Source organism: Loxodonta africana, chromosome 7, assembly GCF_030014295.1.
Source record: "Loxodonta africana isolate mLoxAfr1 chromosome 7, mLoxAfr1.hap2, whole genome shotgun sequence".
In the NCBI taxonomy this organism is placed as follows: domain Eukaryota; kingdom Metazoa; phylum Chordata; class Mammalia; order Proboscidea; family Elephantidae; genus Loxodonta; species Loxodonta africana.
In genome coordinates this window covers 20,535,773-20,552,046 of record NC_087348.1, presented here as the reverse complement: position 1 = coordinate 20,552,046, position 16,274 = coordinate 20,535,773, and the positions used below count along the sequence as shown (strand labels likewise).

At 36.8% G+C, this 16,274-nt stretch overlaps 3 protein-coding genes across 3 annotated transcripts; all 3 read right to left on the bottom strand.

Annotated features, from left to right (window-relative positions):
- Window positions 1-210: 210 nt before the first annotated feature.
- Window positions 211-1,617, bottom strand: LOC100675917 (olfactory receptor 5M1-like). Its single transcript, XM_023542482.2, is given in 2 exon segments — window positions 211-955; window positions 957-1,617. Coding segments are annotated over 2 exon segments (945 nt in total). The 5' UTR covers window positions 1,157-1,617.
- A 5,571-nt stretch (window positions 1,618-7,188) lies between these two features.
- LOC135231800 (olfactory receptor 5M1-like) lies at window positions 7,189-9,455 on the bottom strand. The gene has a single exon (XM_064288984.1). It carries the CDS (start codon window positions 8,404-8,406, stop codon window positions 7,459-7,461), a length of 948 nt encoding a protein of 315 aa, XP_064145054.1. The 5' UTR covers window positions 8,407-9,455; the 3' UTR covers window positions 7,189-7,458.
- A 3,951-nt stretch (window positions 9,456-13,406) lies between these two features.
- On the bottom strand, window positions 13,407-15,225 carry LOC135232025 (olfactory receptor 5AP2-like). The gene has a single exon (XM_064289303.1). The coding sequence runs from the start codon at window positions 14,343-14,345 to the stop codon at window positions 13,407-13,409; it is 939 nt and encodes a 312-aa protein (XP_064145373.1). The 5' UTR covers window positions 14,346-15,225.
- Window positions 15,226-16,274: the final 1,049 nt, after the last annotated feature.

Genomic DNA, 16,274 nt, shown 5'->3' with positions numbered 1-16,274 from the left:
GATATCTGCCAAAGAAAATATCCTTAGTCTAAATATTAAAATTTCTACTAAGACACTCTGTCCTGAAGGTGTTAATTTTGATAAGAAAATAGGTAAAGTGATCACTGTGAGTTCATGATGGTAAATTATGATCATAGAGTAATAGGTATATCTTTTGATAGGAGTCATTGTGTTATCCAAGGAATTTAATGACTGTAAATGAACAGACTCTTAAACTGCAATTTTATGAAAGAGATTTCCCCTGATCGCTTGCTGCATGGCATGAATCACATCCTTGTTCCTTAGGCTATAGATCAATGGGTTCAGCATTGGGCTCAAAAAAGTATAAAAGACTGTGATTATTTTGGACTTCTCTATGGACTTCTCAGACGGGGGCCTTAAGTACATGCAGAAGAGGGTTCCATAAAATATTGTGACCGTTGCCAGGTGGGAAGCACAAGTAGAAAAGGCTTTGTGCCTGCCTTCAGCAGAATGCATCCTCAAGATGTCTGCAAAAATGAAAAGGTAGGACAGAAGAATGATGAAGAGAGAGCTGGAGAGAGTAAACCCAGCAACAATAAACATTGCCATCTTTTTGGCATAGATGTCAAAGCAAGCCAGCATTATGAGAGGAGGATCTGCACAATAAAAATGATTGATTTCAAGGGAGCCACAGAAAGATAAGTGAAAAGTCAAAACTGCCTGAGAGAGTCCATTAAAGAAGCCATAAACATAAGGGACTGTGACTAGACAGATACAAACACTCTTGGACATCCTGGTAGTGTAATGGAGAGGACTACAAATGGCAACATAGCGATCCAATGCCATTGCAGCAAGGATGTAAAGCTCGGTGATCACCAGGGTAATGAAGAGAAGACACTGTGTGAAGCACCCAGCATAGGAGATGGTCTTTTGGTCTGAGAGGAAGTTGTACAGCATATTGGGAGTAATACTGGAGGAATAGCAAATATCTACGAGAGAGGTGGCCAAGGAAGAAATACATGGGAGTTTGGAGATGCGAATTGGTCCTGATCAGCAAGATCATGCACAGATTCCCCACCAGTGTGACTAGGTAGATCACCAGAAATACCCCAAACAGGATCTTCTCCAACACTGGGTTGTCTGTGAGTCCCAACAGAATGAATGTGGTCACTGTAGTGCAGTTTGGGGAGGACATTTTCTCATCCTTTACAGCATAAAGGCATTCTGGAATATAAAGGTTTCCATCTGATTCTGTTTCTGCGCTTATGCCATTCCATTTATTTTATCATTCACTTATTTATTCTTTCATCCATGGGGCAATTATACTTATATTATGCTTATTATTTTCAACAAATACATAAGAATGTCTACATAAACAATTTGCAGAAACGATTTGACACCAACTAACTACAAATAATCTGTTATCTGTTCTTTGCCTCTCTTTCTCCCTCTACCTCAAATTCTCTGTCTCTCTGTCTCTTTCTGTCTCTCTCGCTCACACACATACACACAAATACTTGCATGTGTACGTATACTCACACATTTATATCTGTTTTTAGGGAAAATTCTATATTGGGTACTTTTTCCAACTTCATTAGTTAAAAAAAAAATGCAGAAGGGAATGAAAGTCCAATACAAAGGAGCAGATCACATCAATCATCCAATGAAATGCATCAACAAAGGAAGGAAGCTGAGTCTCTCTGGTCCCTCCAGCTCTGATACACTACTGTTTCAGATACAAGATAAATGTCCAGTATAACATTTTCTCTTAAAACCCATGGTCGTCTGGTAAAATTTCATTCAGAACACACTGAATTAGTAAAATTTATCTCTCTACATATAGCTAAGAAGGCATAGACTTACAAATTCTCTGTTTTGTAAATTCAGCCACCCATTTATCTTTTACACAGCAAAGCTTAATTTCTTATCTTCTGGAATTTTAGTGAAGAAATTTTCTACCCTTGTAAGTCACGTATTGTGGTAGAAGTTGCAGATATTCAACAAATAGACAATAACTTATAATGTATGTCATGTAGAAACAAGAATAGTGATGCAGAAATGAACTTCGGCAAAAATATAATAAGGCATGCTTACAGATAGTCATTCTGAGAACTTCTGAGAAGGTGGTATATTACCAGTAAGTAAACCTTGTGAGAATCTGGGGAAAAGTGTGGATTTTTTTGGTTCTCATTTATTGTGCCACTAACTCATTCATGAAAATGTTTGTTCAGGGAAGCACAAGTAATGTTTAAAAGTGGTCTTGGTTTTCCAGATCTAGCCAACCTCTTTTCATTCTTTGTAAAAATAAGGTATGTCTGTAATAATTACTCTTAAAGAATTGCACCCAAGACCTTGATCATTTGGTTCTCACATACACATCAGAATAGTTTGACTATAATAATTTATTTTAATATGAAATATATTATTAATATGTAAATAGAAAAGTCAAGTAAAATGAAGAAAATAATATTTTTCCACATGGATAGAACACTAAACTCCATGCAAAACAACAAGATACATTTTTTAGTGCAAAAATGTAGAAATGACCTACCTGTACAGGCTAATTGATCATATTCTGTCAGAACAAGTTGGGAAGATTTATACAGCATTTCTGAGGCATATTTCCTAAGGCATTTTAAACATATTTCTAAACAAGCAATTAAAATACTCTTTGTTCCTCAAGGGCATAACCTTCATTTGATGATTTCTGGGTTCAGATACTCATTGGAGGCCAAAATCCCTATCTAAACATGTGTATACCATGCTTGGTAAATGAGTGAGTGAGACCTTGAGCTCAGAGAGTATAATTAACCACCACTTTAAATGAGATGGAGCTTGGTTGCTAACCAAAATGTGGTTCTAATCTATCAGCCACTCCCTGGAAACCCTATGAGACAGTTCTACTCTGTCCTATATGGTCACTATGAGTCAGAATCCACTCCAGGACAATGGGCTTGCTTGTTGTTTGTTTGTTTGTTGTGGTTTTAATTTCAATAAGATATAAGAAGGAAACTACAAGTAGGTAAGTTTTGTATTTTTAGCATAGTAAAGATGAAGGAATTCCCATTCCAAATTTTCAGTTTTCTCTGGAAACCCTGACATGAAGTCATCTAAAGAGAGTGAGGGGTAGGGCTGTGAAGTCAGTGAGAGATTTGAGGTGAAGAAAAGTTTGAAATGGTCAGTGTGGAGAGCAGGAGAGTGGCACATCTGTCAGAAGGAAGTAGAGGTAGTGGTCAATGCTGAGGGTAATTCTCAGAATGGGCATTATGGATTTATCCTGAAAACAATAGTTAATTTCATCAACATGCTAAGAATCAAAGCCAAGATTGAGAACTAGCATCATTCATTAAATATATGATTTCCAAAATTGAGAATTTTGAAGGAGGGTTGAAAGGAAAGAATATTTGAATATTGTTTGGCCCTCTATTTGTTGGAGAATAAAGAAAGCTAGATATGCTTTCGCTGGTCTGTATATTCCAGTATATAGATAGTTCCTGATTAACACAAATAAGAGAATCAAAATGTAGTCTGAGTAAGACAGCAGAAAACACAAAACCCACTGCTCTCGAGTCAATTTCAACTCCTAGTGACCCTATAGGACAGGGTAGAACTGCGTCATAGTGTTTCCAAGGCTATAAATCTTTAGGGAAGCAGACTGCCACGTCTTTCTCCCCCAGAGCAGCTGATGAGTTCCGAGAGTGTAGCCTTTTGGTTAGCGGCCTAGTGCTTTAACCACTGCGCCACCAGGGCTCCTTTGAGACAGAAAAGGTGTCCTTAATTTTGAAAGACCTCCAAATGATGGGATACACTGAGTAATCAGTCAAAGGAATAAAGCTGTATATCAGTATCAAAATGTAGATTGTCACCAAGTCATGACATTTAAGCATTAGCATATCATTTTTCTCAAATTGAGATGGAAAGATCTTTCTTAATTTCAGTCTTTCTATTTTATTCTGATTTCTTGCACAAATAAAAACAATAAAAATTTAAAATATCAAATATCACTGCTTAAGTGATTCTAAGGAATGAAAGTTCCTTGTAGGATTATAGAGTTGGTATCCTTCATTGTCTGACTCCTTAATGCGGAAAACCCTAGTTTTGTGTAAAAATAAATACTTAAAGATTTGACTGTAAGCAGGATGGTTACCTTCAGTTTGAAGAAGCTTTGTCCTGAAACATTTATTTATTAATGTATTTCTTGATATACATTCATATACAACAGTCCTAAAAAATCATCAGACTTACAAACTGACTTTTCCAAAAGAACAAGGACTGGCTCAGTAGTACTTGAATGAAAGGCAAAAAAAATAATTCCTTAGCTCTTTCAGATCTGGAGTGACAGGGTGTCCATACTTTTCAGTACGAGATCACATTATCAGACATCTACATGGAAGAAGGCGATCTTCATTTATGTTGCCATGTATAAGATTAGAGGGCACAGGCTTCACCTGGCATATAATACTAACTCAAAGAGGAGTTTTATGCATTCTGTATTATTTTGGATTGATGCAGTGGTTACATAACAGCTGTTGTAAGAATGGTGCAGAACCGAGCAGTGTTTCATTCTGTTGTACATAGGGCTTCTATGAATCGGAACCGACTCAATGACACCTAACAACAGAACCATCTTATCTCTGGTAATTAGTTGTCAGAAATTTATGGTAAAATTGTATTTGAAGATGTTGAATTCCTTCAACAATGTCAATTTGCTTTGCTGTCATAATCAGTTGATGTATACCAGCTAGAAGGGTATCTGATGACTTGAGCTATACTAGGGTCACAATGGTCAGAGTACTGGTTATATCCTTACTGGCCCTATAGATTTTTTACTTGTGTTTTATGATTATTCAATTGCTCTTTTCTTTTTTGATTTAAAGTTGTAACAATTCCAACATTGTACTAGAAGTTCTATCCTGTATAGCAAAGCTATACCAATTATTAAGGAAAAAAATAAAAGTGTTATTCACAGATGACATGATAGTTTACACAGAACATCATTTGAAAATATATACAAAAAAAGAAATTAAGATTATATTTGGGAAGGTCACACAATTACAAGTTCAACACACAAAAATTATTTATATAACTACATAAAAGCAATATCATAAGATTGGAAAATAAATTTAAAAGTATAATTTACAATAACATCAAAAACATAATCTACTTACAAATCAATATGGTATAAAAATGTGCAAAAGCTAGATACTGAAGTCACGAAACCCAGTAGAGACATATTAAAGAACATATAAATAATGGAGATACATGCCAGCTCACAGTGACCCTATAAGACAGAGTAGAACTGCCCTATAGGCTTTTCAAGGAGGAGTTGGTGGATTCAAACTGCGGACATTTGGGTTAGCAGCCGAATGCTTAACCACTGAGCAACCAGGGTTCTGTCAAGATGTCAATTCTTCCTAAATTGGTTTATAGTTTCAATGCCATTGCATAAAAATTTTCAGTAGTATTTTTTCATTGTTTTACAAATTGTCGATCTTGCTCTAAGATATATATACAGACAGACAGACAAAAACCAGGACTTCCTTCCGAGTCACCTCTGGGAAATTAAGGTGGTATTAATATAACATAAATTAATGAAAGAGAACATGCTCTATCTTATCTCTAAAGAGTTTCTGAGGCAGATTTCATCCAAAGACTTGCACGATGAAAAGTTAAATAATACATGGAAGCAAACAAACAGAATTTTTAAAAAGAGAGAGACTGCAAATCGGTCAACTATTTGGGTTCAAGAGTTTCCAAAACCGGATGTAAATGTGGCTCCTAAAAGCCATGGTGGTTCTCAGGAGCAGAAAAGAAAAGGAAGCATTCAGTTATTTTTAGGTAATACGTTTAGGTAAAAAACAGAGTTTTTTTTTTAACAGATTCTAAACACTTTTTTCAAATGGGATTTAAATTTGATGGCAAAACAATCTGGTTGGTGGAAATGGAAACACAACTCTTTGGCTAAGAAAAAGGGAAACTCAATGTACGATAAGGGAACTCCCACAGACTGACTGATGCTGGTCCTCAAAAAGGAAGTGCCACCAGGAGCTCTATGAGCATCAGGACCCTCTGCCAGGCACTTCTAGCCTTCTGTGTTTCATTGTTGTCTCTCTGCAGAGCAGCTTCTTTTGCTGTGTTACAACCATGGCCAAAACACAAACAAATATGCAAATCTTCAAATGGCTCTGAAATTTAAATATTATATTCTATTAACCCAGAAATTACTCTATTTTTCAATTGCTATTTCTGAAAGAGGATTTTCATAGGCACAGCCTTGGTCAATCAACTGAGATTAAAAATGTAGCCTAATTTTTTTTACAAAAACTGTGGGTCACCTGAGAGACTTTTCTGATAAACAATTTAAACATGTGACAGTAAAAATACAGTAGTTTGGTACTATGAACATTTTTTTATAGTTGTGACAGTTAAAATCAGACTAAAAAATAGTAAAATAGAATATATTTAAGATAATAAGGGTTACATAAGTAAACGGTTCATGATGCACTTATTTAGTTGACTAATAATGTATGGAATAATACGGATGTATTACATATTTCTTTATATAAACTTTCTTATTACCACTTTTCTCAATAGAAGTTTTGAGAATTACGGGACCTGCCTTATCTAGAAAACTATGCTTTATGAACCAAATAAACATTGAATCTTCACATCCAGAGAGATACATACACACCTATTAGATTTTATAACTTCTTCAAGCATTCTTGGTTCTGTAGAAGTCATTTGGTAGACCCTGTCGACTCTTTGTAAGTTAGCCCGAAGTCAGACCTACTACACTAAAAAAAAAATACCACGAATGCCATTATACTACATTGATGATTGAATTGTACCTATACTCTTGGAAACTTACAAGAAGTTGAAGTTGAGGATAATAATCAGTATTATGGTGTTTCCCAAGTTTTTCTATAAGGTGGTTTCTCAAGACATCTATGACATGGGTTTGGGGAAAACCCACAGAAAGTTTAAACCTCTGAATGACACATGTATTTAAAAATTTCAAAAGTGATCACAGTGATTAGTTAGGATCCAGAGTCAAGATTCCATACTACACATTGTAATAGAAATTATTTCATAATCTTTTATTAAAGAAGTACAAAACTAGCCACCCTATTCTGAACCTCTCTATGGCTCTGTGAACTGTATTATTCAGAGGAGATAAATTTCTAGTGTTCTCATCAAGGTCAGTTAGTAATGAAATTTGTCCCCAGGTAAGTAACCAAGTTGATTATTATGCTGAATTTTTGGATCCCAACCAACTTGATTCCAGAAGATATCTGCCAAAGAAAATATCCTTAGTCTAAATATTAAAATTTCTATAAAGACACTCTGTCCTGAAGGTGTTAATTTTGAGAAGAAACTAGCTAAAGTGATCACTGACAGTTCATGATGATAAATTATGATCACTGAATAGTAGGTATATCTTTTGATAGGAGTCATTGTGTTATCCAAGGAATTTAATGACTGTAAATGAACAGACTCTTAAACTGCAATTTTATGAAAGAGATTTCCCCTGATCGCTTGCTGCATGGCATGAATCACATCCTTGTTCCTTAGGCTATAGATCAATGGGTTCAGCATTGGGCTCAAAAAAGTATAAAAGACTGCAATTATTTTGGACTCCTCTATGGACTTCTCAGACGGGGGCCTTAAGTACATGCAGAAGAGGGTTCCATAAAATATTGTGACCGTTGCCAGGTGGGAAGCAGAAGTAGAGAAGGCTTTGTGCCTGCCTTCAGCAGAATGCATCCTCAAGATGGCCACAAAAATGAAAAGGTAGGACAGAAGAATGACGAAGAGAGAGCTGAAGAGAGTAAAGCCGGCAATTATAAACATTGCCATCTTTTTGGCATAGATGTCAAAGCAAGCCAGCATTATGAGAGGAGGATCTGCACAATAAAAATGATTGATTTCGAGGGAGCCACAGAAAGATAAGTGAAAAGTCAAAACTGCCTGAGAGAGTCCATTTAGGAAGCCATAAACATAAGGGACTGTGACTAGACAGATACAAACGTTCTTGGACATTCTGGTAGTGTAATGGAGAGGGCTACAAATGGCAACATAGCGATCCAATGCCATTGAAGCAAGGATGTAAAGCTCAGTGATCACCAGGGTAATGAAGAGAAGACACTGTGTGAAGCATCCAGCATAGGAGATGGTCTTTCGGTCTGAGAGGAAGTTGTACAGCATATTGGGGGTAATATTAGAGGAGTAGCCAATGTCTACAAAAGAGAGGTGGCCAAGGAAGAAATACATGGGAGTCTGGAGACAGGAATTGGTCCTGATCAGCAAGATCATGCACAGGTTCACCATGAGTGTGACTAGGTAGATCACCAGAAACACCCCAAACAGGATCTTCTGCAATATGGGGTTGTCTGTGAGTCCTACAAGAATGAATTCGGTCACTGTAGTACAGTTTGGGGAGAACATTTTCTCATCTTTTGCAACCTGAAAGTGTAAGGAATGAGAGGGTTTCCATCTGATCCTAATTCTGCACTTATTCCAACCACATTATCATTCACTCATTGATCCATTCTTTCATGGTCAACTTCTCTTCATTTTTCAACAATCATAACAGAATATCTACATGAACTATTTTCACCCTGTATCCCTGTGTTATCTATCTCACTGTCTCTTTCGACATGTACCTCAAATATTCTCTCTCTCTCATATACACACCAAATATTTGTGTGCATACACATATATACCTGTCTTTATGAGGAACTCTGCATTTGGTATTTCCTTTCAAACATCATGAGGAAAAGAAAATTGCCAAAAAGGGATAAAAATCAGATATGAAAAGCAGTTGATCATTTGCATCATTGAAATGAACAAATGAAGGAAGTTGTATCTCTCTTGAATTCCTCCGGGTCTGATATCCTAGTATTTTCTGTACAAAATAGAAGGTAAATATTCAGTACAGCATTTTCACTTGAAACCCATAGATCTCCAGCCTCATTTCATTTAAGGATGTTGTATTGGTGATATTTGTCTCTTGATACAGGATTAAGAAAGTACAAAATCAAGAATTGTCCTCTCTTCATTATAAATTCAGCCCTTCACACTGCAAAGCTTGATTTTTTTTTTTTCTTTTTGTTTTAGGTTCTGGAGTAACAGCAGTACACAAATTAACAAATCCCCCACCTTAGTGCAGCATACATTACAGTAGAGGAGGCAGATATTAAACAAATAAACAAATGTATGTATAACCTAATAGCAGGTAGAAGCAAGCAGTGTGAAGAAAAATGAAGGTGGGTAAAAGCGCAATGAGGAATGACATAAGGTAGCTATTCAGAAAATGTGAAATTTGAACAATAAGCTGTTCAAGAATCTGAGAAGATTATTCATTATTTTGGTTCCCATCTTTTTTGTGCACTAACTTGCTCATGGAAATGTTCAAGGAAGCACAGATAATGTTCAAATGTGTTCCTAGCATCCATATCTATCCATTCTCACTCTTTCTATGTTCTTCATAAAAAATAAGATGTGGCCGTAATAATTACTCTTCAAGAATTGCGCTTTCAGGTCATTGTTTATTTACATACATCAGAACAACTCTGCATAAAATAACTAAAAGTAACTTTTATTAATACATGAATAGAAAATAAATAATTATTTATAATAATAATGAAAATAATATTTCTCTTCCCCATTGGTGGAACACTGATCACCATGCATAAGAAGAAGATATATTTTTAGTGGATGAATGTAGAAAATAACCTACCTGCAAAGGTGACTTACCACATTTTGTCAGAAAAAAAGGGAAGATTTATAATACATCTCTTCAGTGTTGTCCCTAAAGCATTTATTTTTTAATAATTCAAAATAACCAATTAAAATACCCTCTGTTCCTCAAGGGCATGACCATAATTTGATATTTTGAAGAGCTAGATTCTCCTTAGAGGCCAAAATCTCTACCTAACATATGTGTACCTTGCTTGGTACCAGAATATGTGAGATTCTTCTTTTTTTTTTTTTTTTTTAATTGTGCTTTAAGTGAAAGTTTACAAATCAAGGCAGTCTCTCAAAGAAAAACTTATACACACCTTGTTATGTTCTCCTAGCTGCTGTACCCCTAACGAGACAACACACTCGTCCTCTTCACCCTGTATTCCCTGTGTCTATTCACCCAGCTCCTGTCCCCCTCTACCTTCTCATCTTCCCTCCAGACAAGAGCTGCCAACATAGCCTCATGAATCTACTTGTGCCAAGAAGCTCAATCTAATACATGAGATTCTTAATGCAGATAAATTAGCCACCACTTTCAATAAGACAGAAGAAGGAAAATATGGGTAGAGAAGTTTTATGTTTTTAGTATAGAAGAGTTGAGGGAATTCCCATCAGAAGACTTCAGTTTTCTGTTTTATTTCCTATAAACACCAAGGTGAGCTCATCTAATGAGACTGGGCAGTAGAAAAGTAGGGCTGGCGAGAGATTCGAGGAGATAAGAGACTGAAAATAGTGTAGGGAACAGAAGGACTTTTTTTGAGGATGAACATTATAAATTTAGGAGCCCTGGTGGCACAGTGATTAAGCTTTTGGCTGCTAACCAAAAGGTCGGCAGTTTGAATTCACCAGTCGCTCCTTGGAAACCCTATGGGGCAGTTCTGCTTTGTCATACAGAGTTGGCTATGTGTCAATATCCACTCTACGGCAATGGGTTTATTATAGATATATGCTAGAACCAATTTGCCCTACTGAGTTACCATCATCAACATGCCAGGGTAAAGCCAGATCTGAGAACCAAGATTATTCATGAAATTGATGATTTAGGAGGAAGACTGAAAGTAGAATTAAAAAAAAAAAAAAACTTCTGAATATTGTTGGAGTTACATGTATTACAGAATTAAAAAACTAGAGATGCTTTCCACTGGTCTGTCTCTTCCATTACACTGATCTTTCAGGTCAATAAAATTAAATGAAATAAAGTGTAGCCTAACCAAACACTCATATGTAACTACCACATACATTCTAACTGGCTTCTGCCTTCTAGTTTATTAAAAGATATTAGAATAAATGGGTAGTCTGAACCTTAGTCAGGTAAAAAGTAGAGAATTGAACAATGCTAACAGTTGGACTCATGACCATTTCATTGTGTGGAAGGTAATCTAATACTAATTGTTTCAATAGAATATTGACTAGCATTGCAATCAAGTGTGCTGATAATACTGGACATATTTATATTTTTCTATCAGCTGAATTCTATACACATAATTGGCAGTGCTGCAAATAAGTTTGAAAAGGGGAACTCATAAATTATATCATATGTGATAGCGTCTAATCTATCATCTAACCTACGTATTAATAAAGTTAATACTAGTGATAACATTTTTATTAAGGTCACAACAGTGTAAAGATTTGCAGTCTATCTATGAGTTTGTAAATGGGAAGAGAAGTGGGCAGACAAGGAACTGAATTTTCCTATGTAAATGTACAATGAACTGAAGTAGCTATTGGAGAGTAAGATCTCTTCTTGTAATGTCTGACCACATCGTCAACACACAACATATACACATGCGTACATGCAGATGCACATATACGCATACACACACACACAATGGACGTTCGAGCCATGTCAGGCAATAACAGTCTTTCCTAAAAAAAAGAAGCAGCTTTTTCCTACAATGCACATTCTGGAGAGAGAGAGAGAGACCTGGTGGCATCAAGTCCTAATCTCAGACCTAAATTGGTTTGAATTCAATTTTGTCCTTCTGATGAAAAATCCTTGAATATGTTGAAATCACATTTATTTTGTTTATAATGAAAGATATTAGATAAAAAAATATTATGTTTGTTAATCTGTTTAGTTTCCAAAAAGGAGAACAGTTGCTTTAAAAATAAAACATTATCTGACAGATCACACAATCATCTGAGAACTTTTTTCCATTTCTAAGATTAGCTTTTTGAACTTGTCCTTGTTGAACACTTCCAGCTCCAGCTACTGCAGCAGCAATTTCTCTTTCATCACACTTTGCCTTTGGTTGGTATTATTCTTTCTTGATTTTAGAACATGTATTGATCAACTACTGTAAAGTCATATGAATATAAAGTTCTTTCCAAGGAACTCTCATTCTATGTGGGGAAACCTTACACTGTATTGTGGTAATTTGTTTCTGTGACTAAGAGCTTGTTTGGGGTTGTAATATCTACAGAGTCACAGTAGTGGGAGTGTGTAACTGCCTGTTTTAGGAAGAGTGAGAGAAGGTCTGGGGAATCTTAGAGGAGATAGCACGTGTATTGTGTTTTGAAGGATGAGGGCTTCGCAAGAAAAAGAATGATGAGATGGACCAAAATCACTGGATAAGCAATAAAGGAGGGTGAGAAAATTATGTTTTTAATACGCAATGTCTGAAAAATAGAATGAAGGAAGACAGTATTATAAAATTTAGGTTCATCCAAAACCATAGGCTGTAACTGAAAGCAAAATTATTCTTTAAAGCATTAAAGTGGCTATTTTTCTATTTGGACTACAATCAGTTTTCATTGACAAGGATACATACAAGAATCACAATTAGTTTATTTTATCCAATACCAATCAGGTCAAAACAGTTTAGGTTCACATGTCAGTGGTCACCATCTGTAAATAAAATCAAGTCCTTTGGGGGAGATAGCTCTGCCATGAAAACACCAGTCCTATCAACTGAAGGCCCAATCAAATTGCAGATAGTAAAATATATACACATGTTTATGAAGACATTTGGGAAATGATATTCATCTTGCTCTAGTGCTTCAAGCTTACACAGGTTAACATGCAAATGCCAGACAACGTGAAACTTTATCTCCAGAAATTATGAAAAATACTTTTTCTAAACCCTAGAACACTCCATTCTATATGCCTTTGATTTTCTTTCTCTATTTCCCTCTTAGATTTAGGCAATAGTTTGTTCACATTATTCCCTAAGCAGTCTAGATTACTTTCCCAGGTTAGAAGCACTTAACTTCAGCACCTCATCAGGATTTAGTTTTGAAATTTGTCTCTGGTTCACTAGGGACAAAAGGCAGCCTTGCAACCGAGTCGCAGTACTCTTGTTACATTCTGACTCAGCTTGCTCCTTATCACCTCCCCTCTAACAGGTCTACCACCATCCAGTCAAGATGCCATGCTATCAGACAGGGAAGAAGATTGAAATCAGTCCTTTGTTCACTCAGTCTCTCTCGCTCTCTCTCCCATGTATTTCTATACTGGGATTTATAACTATGAACAGGGAAATGATATATGATATTTGGTTATTTTCTGAAGTTTAGGTACTCTGGAATGAGTGAAATTTGTAAGAGTGACCATATTCCCCAGCATATCTGGGACATTTGGTCCAGCTCCATTACCAGAATAAAGCTTCATGACAGAATAAAGGTTTGAGCCAGAGTCGATGGAGGTGGGTTTGATTATCTCTAAGTTCCATTTTTAAATCTAAAATCCCAGTTTTATGAATCTAAAAACACATGTAAAAAGAGTTTGTTTTAAACACTTTACCGAAGGAAGATTTGACCTCTTTGTTTCTCAGACTATAGATGAGAGGATTTAACATGGGGATGATCACTGTATAAAACACAGACACCACTTTGTCTTGGTCCATTGAGTAGCTGGAGCTGGGGTGCAGATACATGAAGAGGATTGTCCCAAAGAAGATGGTGACTGCTATCAAATGGGAAGCACAGGTGGAGAAGGCTTTGCACCTTCCCTCAGCAGACTGGATCCTCAAGATGGCTACCAGGATGTAGAGATAAGAAATGAGGATAGTCAGGAGGCAACTCAGTTCATTAAAACTGGCAAAAGCAAAAATGACAACCTCGTTGATGTGTGTGTCAGAACAAGAGAGTTTAAGGAGTGGCAGAATGTCACAGAAAAAGTGGTTGATGGCATTTGAGCCACAGAAAGACAGCTGGAAGGTGAAGCCAGTATGAATGGAAGCATTTATAAAGCCTGCAAGATATGTAGATAACACCAATAGGATGTTGAGATGCGGGGACATGGTGACTGTGTAAAGTAGAGGCTCGCAAATGGCCACATAACGGTCATAGGCCATCACAGCCAACAGGAAGCCCTCAATGCCAGCAAAGGAACCAAAAAAGAAGAATTGAGTGGCACATCCATTAAATGAAATGACTGGGTTCTCCACCCAGAAGTTCACCAGCATATTAGGGGCAATGACAGAAGAGTAGCAGAAATCAACAAGGGACAAGTTACTGAGGAAGAAATACATTGGAGTGTGGAAACGAGAGTCAGTTTTGATTAACAGGATCATGCCAAGATTTCCAAGAACAGTGGTCACATACATAAGTAGGAACACCACAAAAAGAAGACATTGTAGCTCTGGATGATCCCTGAATCCCAGGAGAACAAATTCAGTCACGGTTGTATGGTTGGTCATACTTTTTTCTCAGATTGGAGGGTTCTTTTGCTGGGATAAGAAAGAAATCAAGAAAACAAATAGTGCAAAAATACCAGGAAAATCAAGTAGTTCATTTCCTGCCTTAAACAAGGATACTTTTAAGATCACATCTATGATGTTCTGAGGACATGAGTATTAAACATATTTGATTTCTTATTGAAGAGGAAAAGAGTCCCTAAATACACTCCATAGTCGTAGTTTACTGGGTTTAAATAGGATTATATGCATACATACCTGTGTGGGGGTGGGGGTTCTAACACCTGTGTTCCTGCTGCCTTTCTCTCCTCATCTTAGCCTGAATGATATAATTTGATTTCAAAAATAACCCTTCCACTTTATTGTTTAAAATTCCTCATTGTCAACTTTTTTTAAGTCACCCCCTTTAAAAAGGACTTTGATAATCTGACCTTTATTTGTTCATATTCCACCCTACCTCCCAACTTTCCTCTCTTTCTTCTCCCCTCCCCTACTCTACCTTCACCTCCACACTCCTCATCTCATCCTCTTTTCTTCACTCTTTTTCTCTTCCTTCCTTCCCTCTTTTCCCTTTCCTTCTGTTTCCCTGTCTCTCCATTCTTCTCACTTTCCCCTCCCTTCCCTTCTTTACTCTCTCTTCTCTCCTCCCATCCCCACTTTTTTCTCTCCCTTCTCCTTCTTTCCTTCTTCCTCCTCCTTCTTTTTCTTTTTCTCCTTCTTCTTCTCTCTGTCTCCATGCTCCAGCAATCCAAATATTCTGAATCATTTTATAATTGTGCGACTAGATCATTTCCATTGACATAACAGCATGCTGTTATTTTTTCCAGTTTACATGTATATATATATATCCATTGCCACTGAGTCATGACCCTATAGGACAGAATAGAACTGCCTCATAGAGTTTCCAAGGAGCAGCTGGTGGATTTGAACTGCCAATATTTTTGGTCAGCAGACATAGTTCATTGTAGCTCTTAACTACTGCACCGTTGGGGCTTCATATATATATAGATATAGAAATAGAAATAGAGATACTCTTGATTATACTGTCTTTAATACCTATTATACTATCCTATTATACCATTCCTTCACACTTCCCTTGGCAATAAAATGTATCAAAACAGTGGAATATACTTGGTGTATCCAAGTCTGTTTTTCCTGTTTTCTTTTAAGCCCACTTCAACCACGCTACCACTACTATCACTCCAGGGGGAAATTGCTTGTTATGGATTGAACTGTGTCCCTAAAAAATGTGTGTCAACTTGGATAGGCCATGATTGCCACTATTGTGTGATCGTCCACCACCTTGTCATCTGATGTGATTTTCCTGTGTTGTAAATCCTACCTCTATGACGTGAACGAGGCAAGGTTAGAGGCAGTTACGTTAGTGAGACAGCACTCAGTCTACAAGGTTACATTGTATCTTACGTCAACCTCTTTTGAAATACAAAGGAGAGAAACAAGCAGAGAGACAGGGGGGTCTGATGCTACCAATAATGAAGAACCAGGAAGGAAGCATGTCCTTTGGACTTGGGGTCCCCATCCTAAGAAGCTCCTAGACCAGAGGAAGATTGATGACAAAGACCTTCCCCCCAGAGGAGAGAGAAAAAGTCTTCCTTGGAGCTGGCACCCTGAATTCAGACTTCTAGCTCCCTAGACTGTGAGAGAGTAAATTTCTCTTTGTTAAAGTCATCCGCCTGTGGTATTTCTGTTATAGCAGCACTGGATAACCAAGACACTTGTGGTATTTCTGTTATAGCATCACAAGATAATCAAGACACTGCCCTTGTCAAAGTATCACTGATTTTTATGTTGCTAAATTCAGTGGTCAATTCTCAGTCTTCATCTTTCTTGACCTACGAATAGCATTTGGCAGAGTGGATTGCTTACTCCTCACTGAAAAGCTTTCATCTTTTAGTTTTCAGGACACTGGAC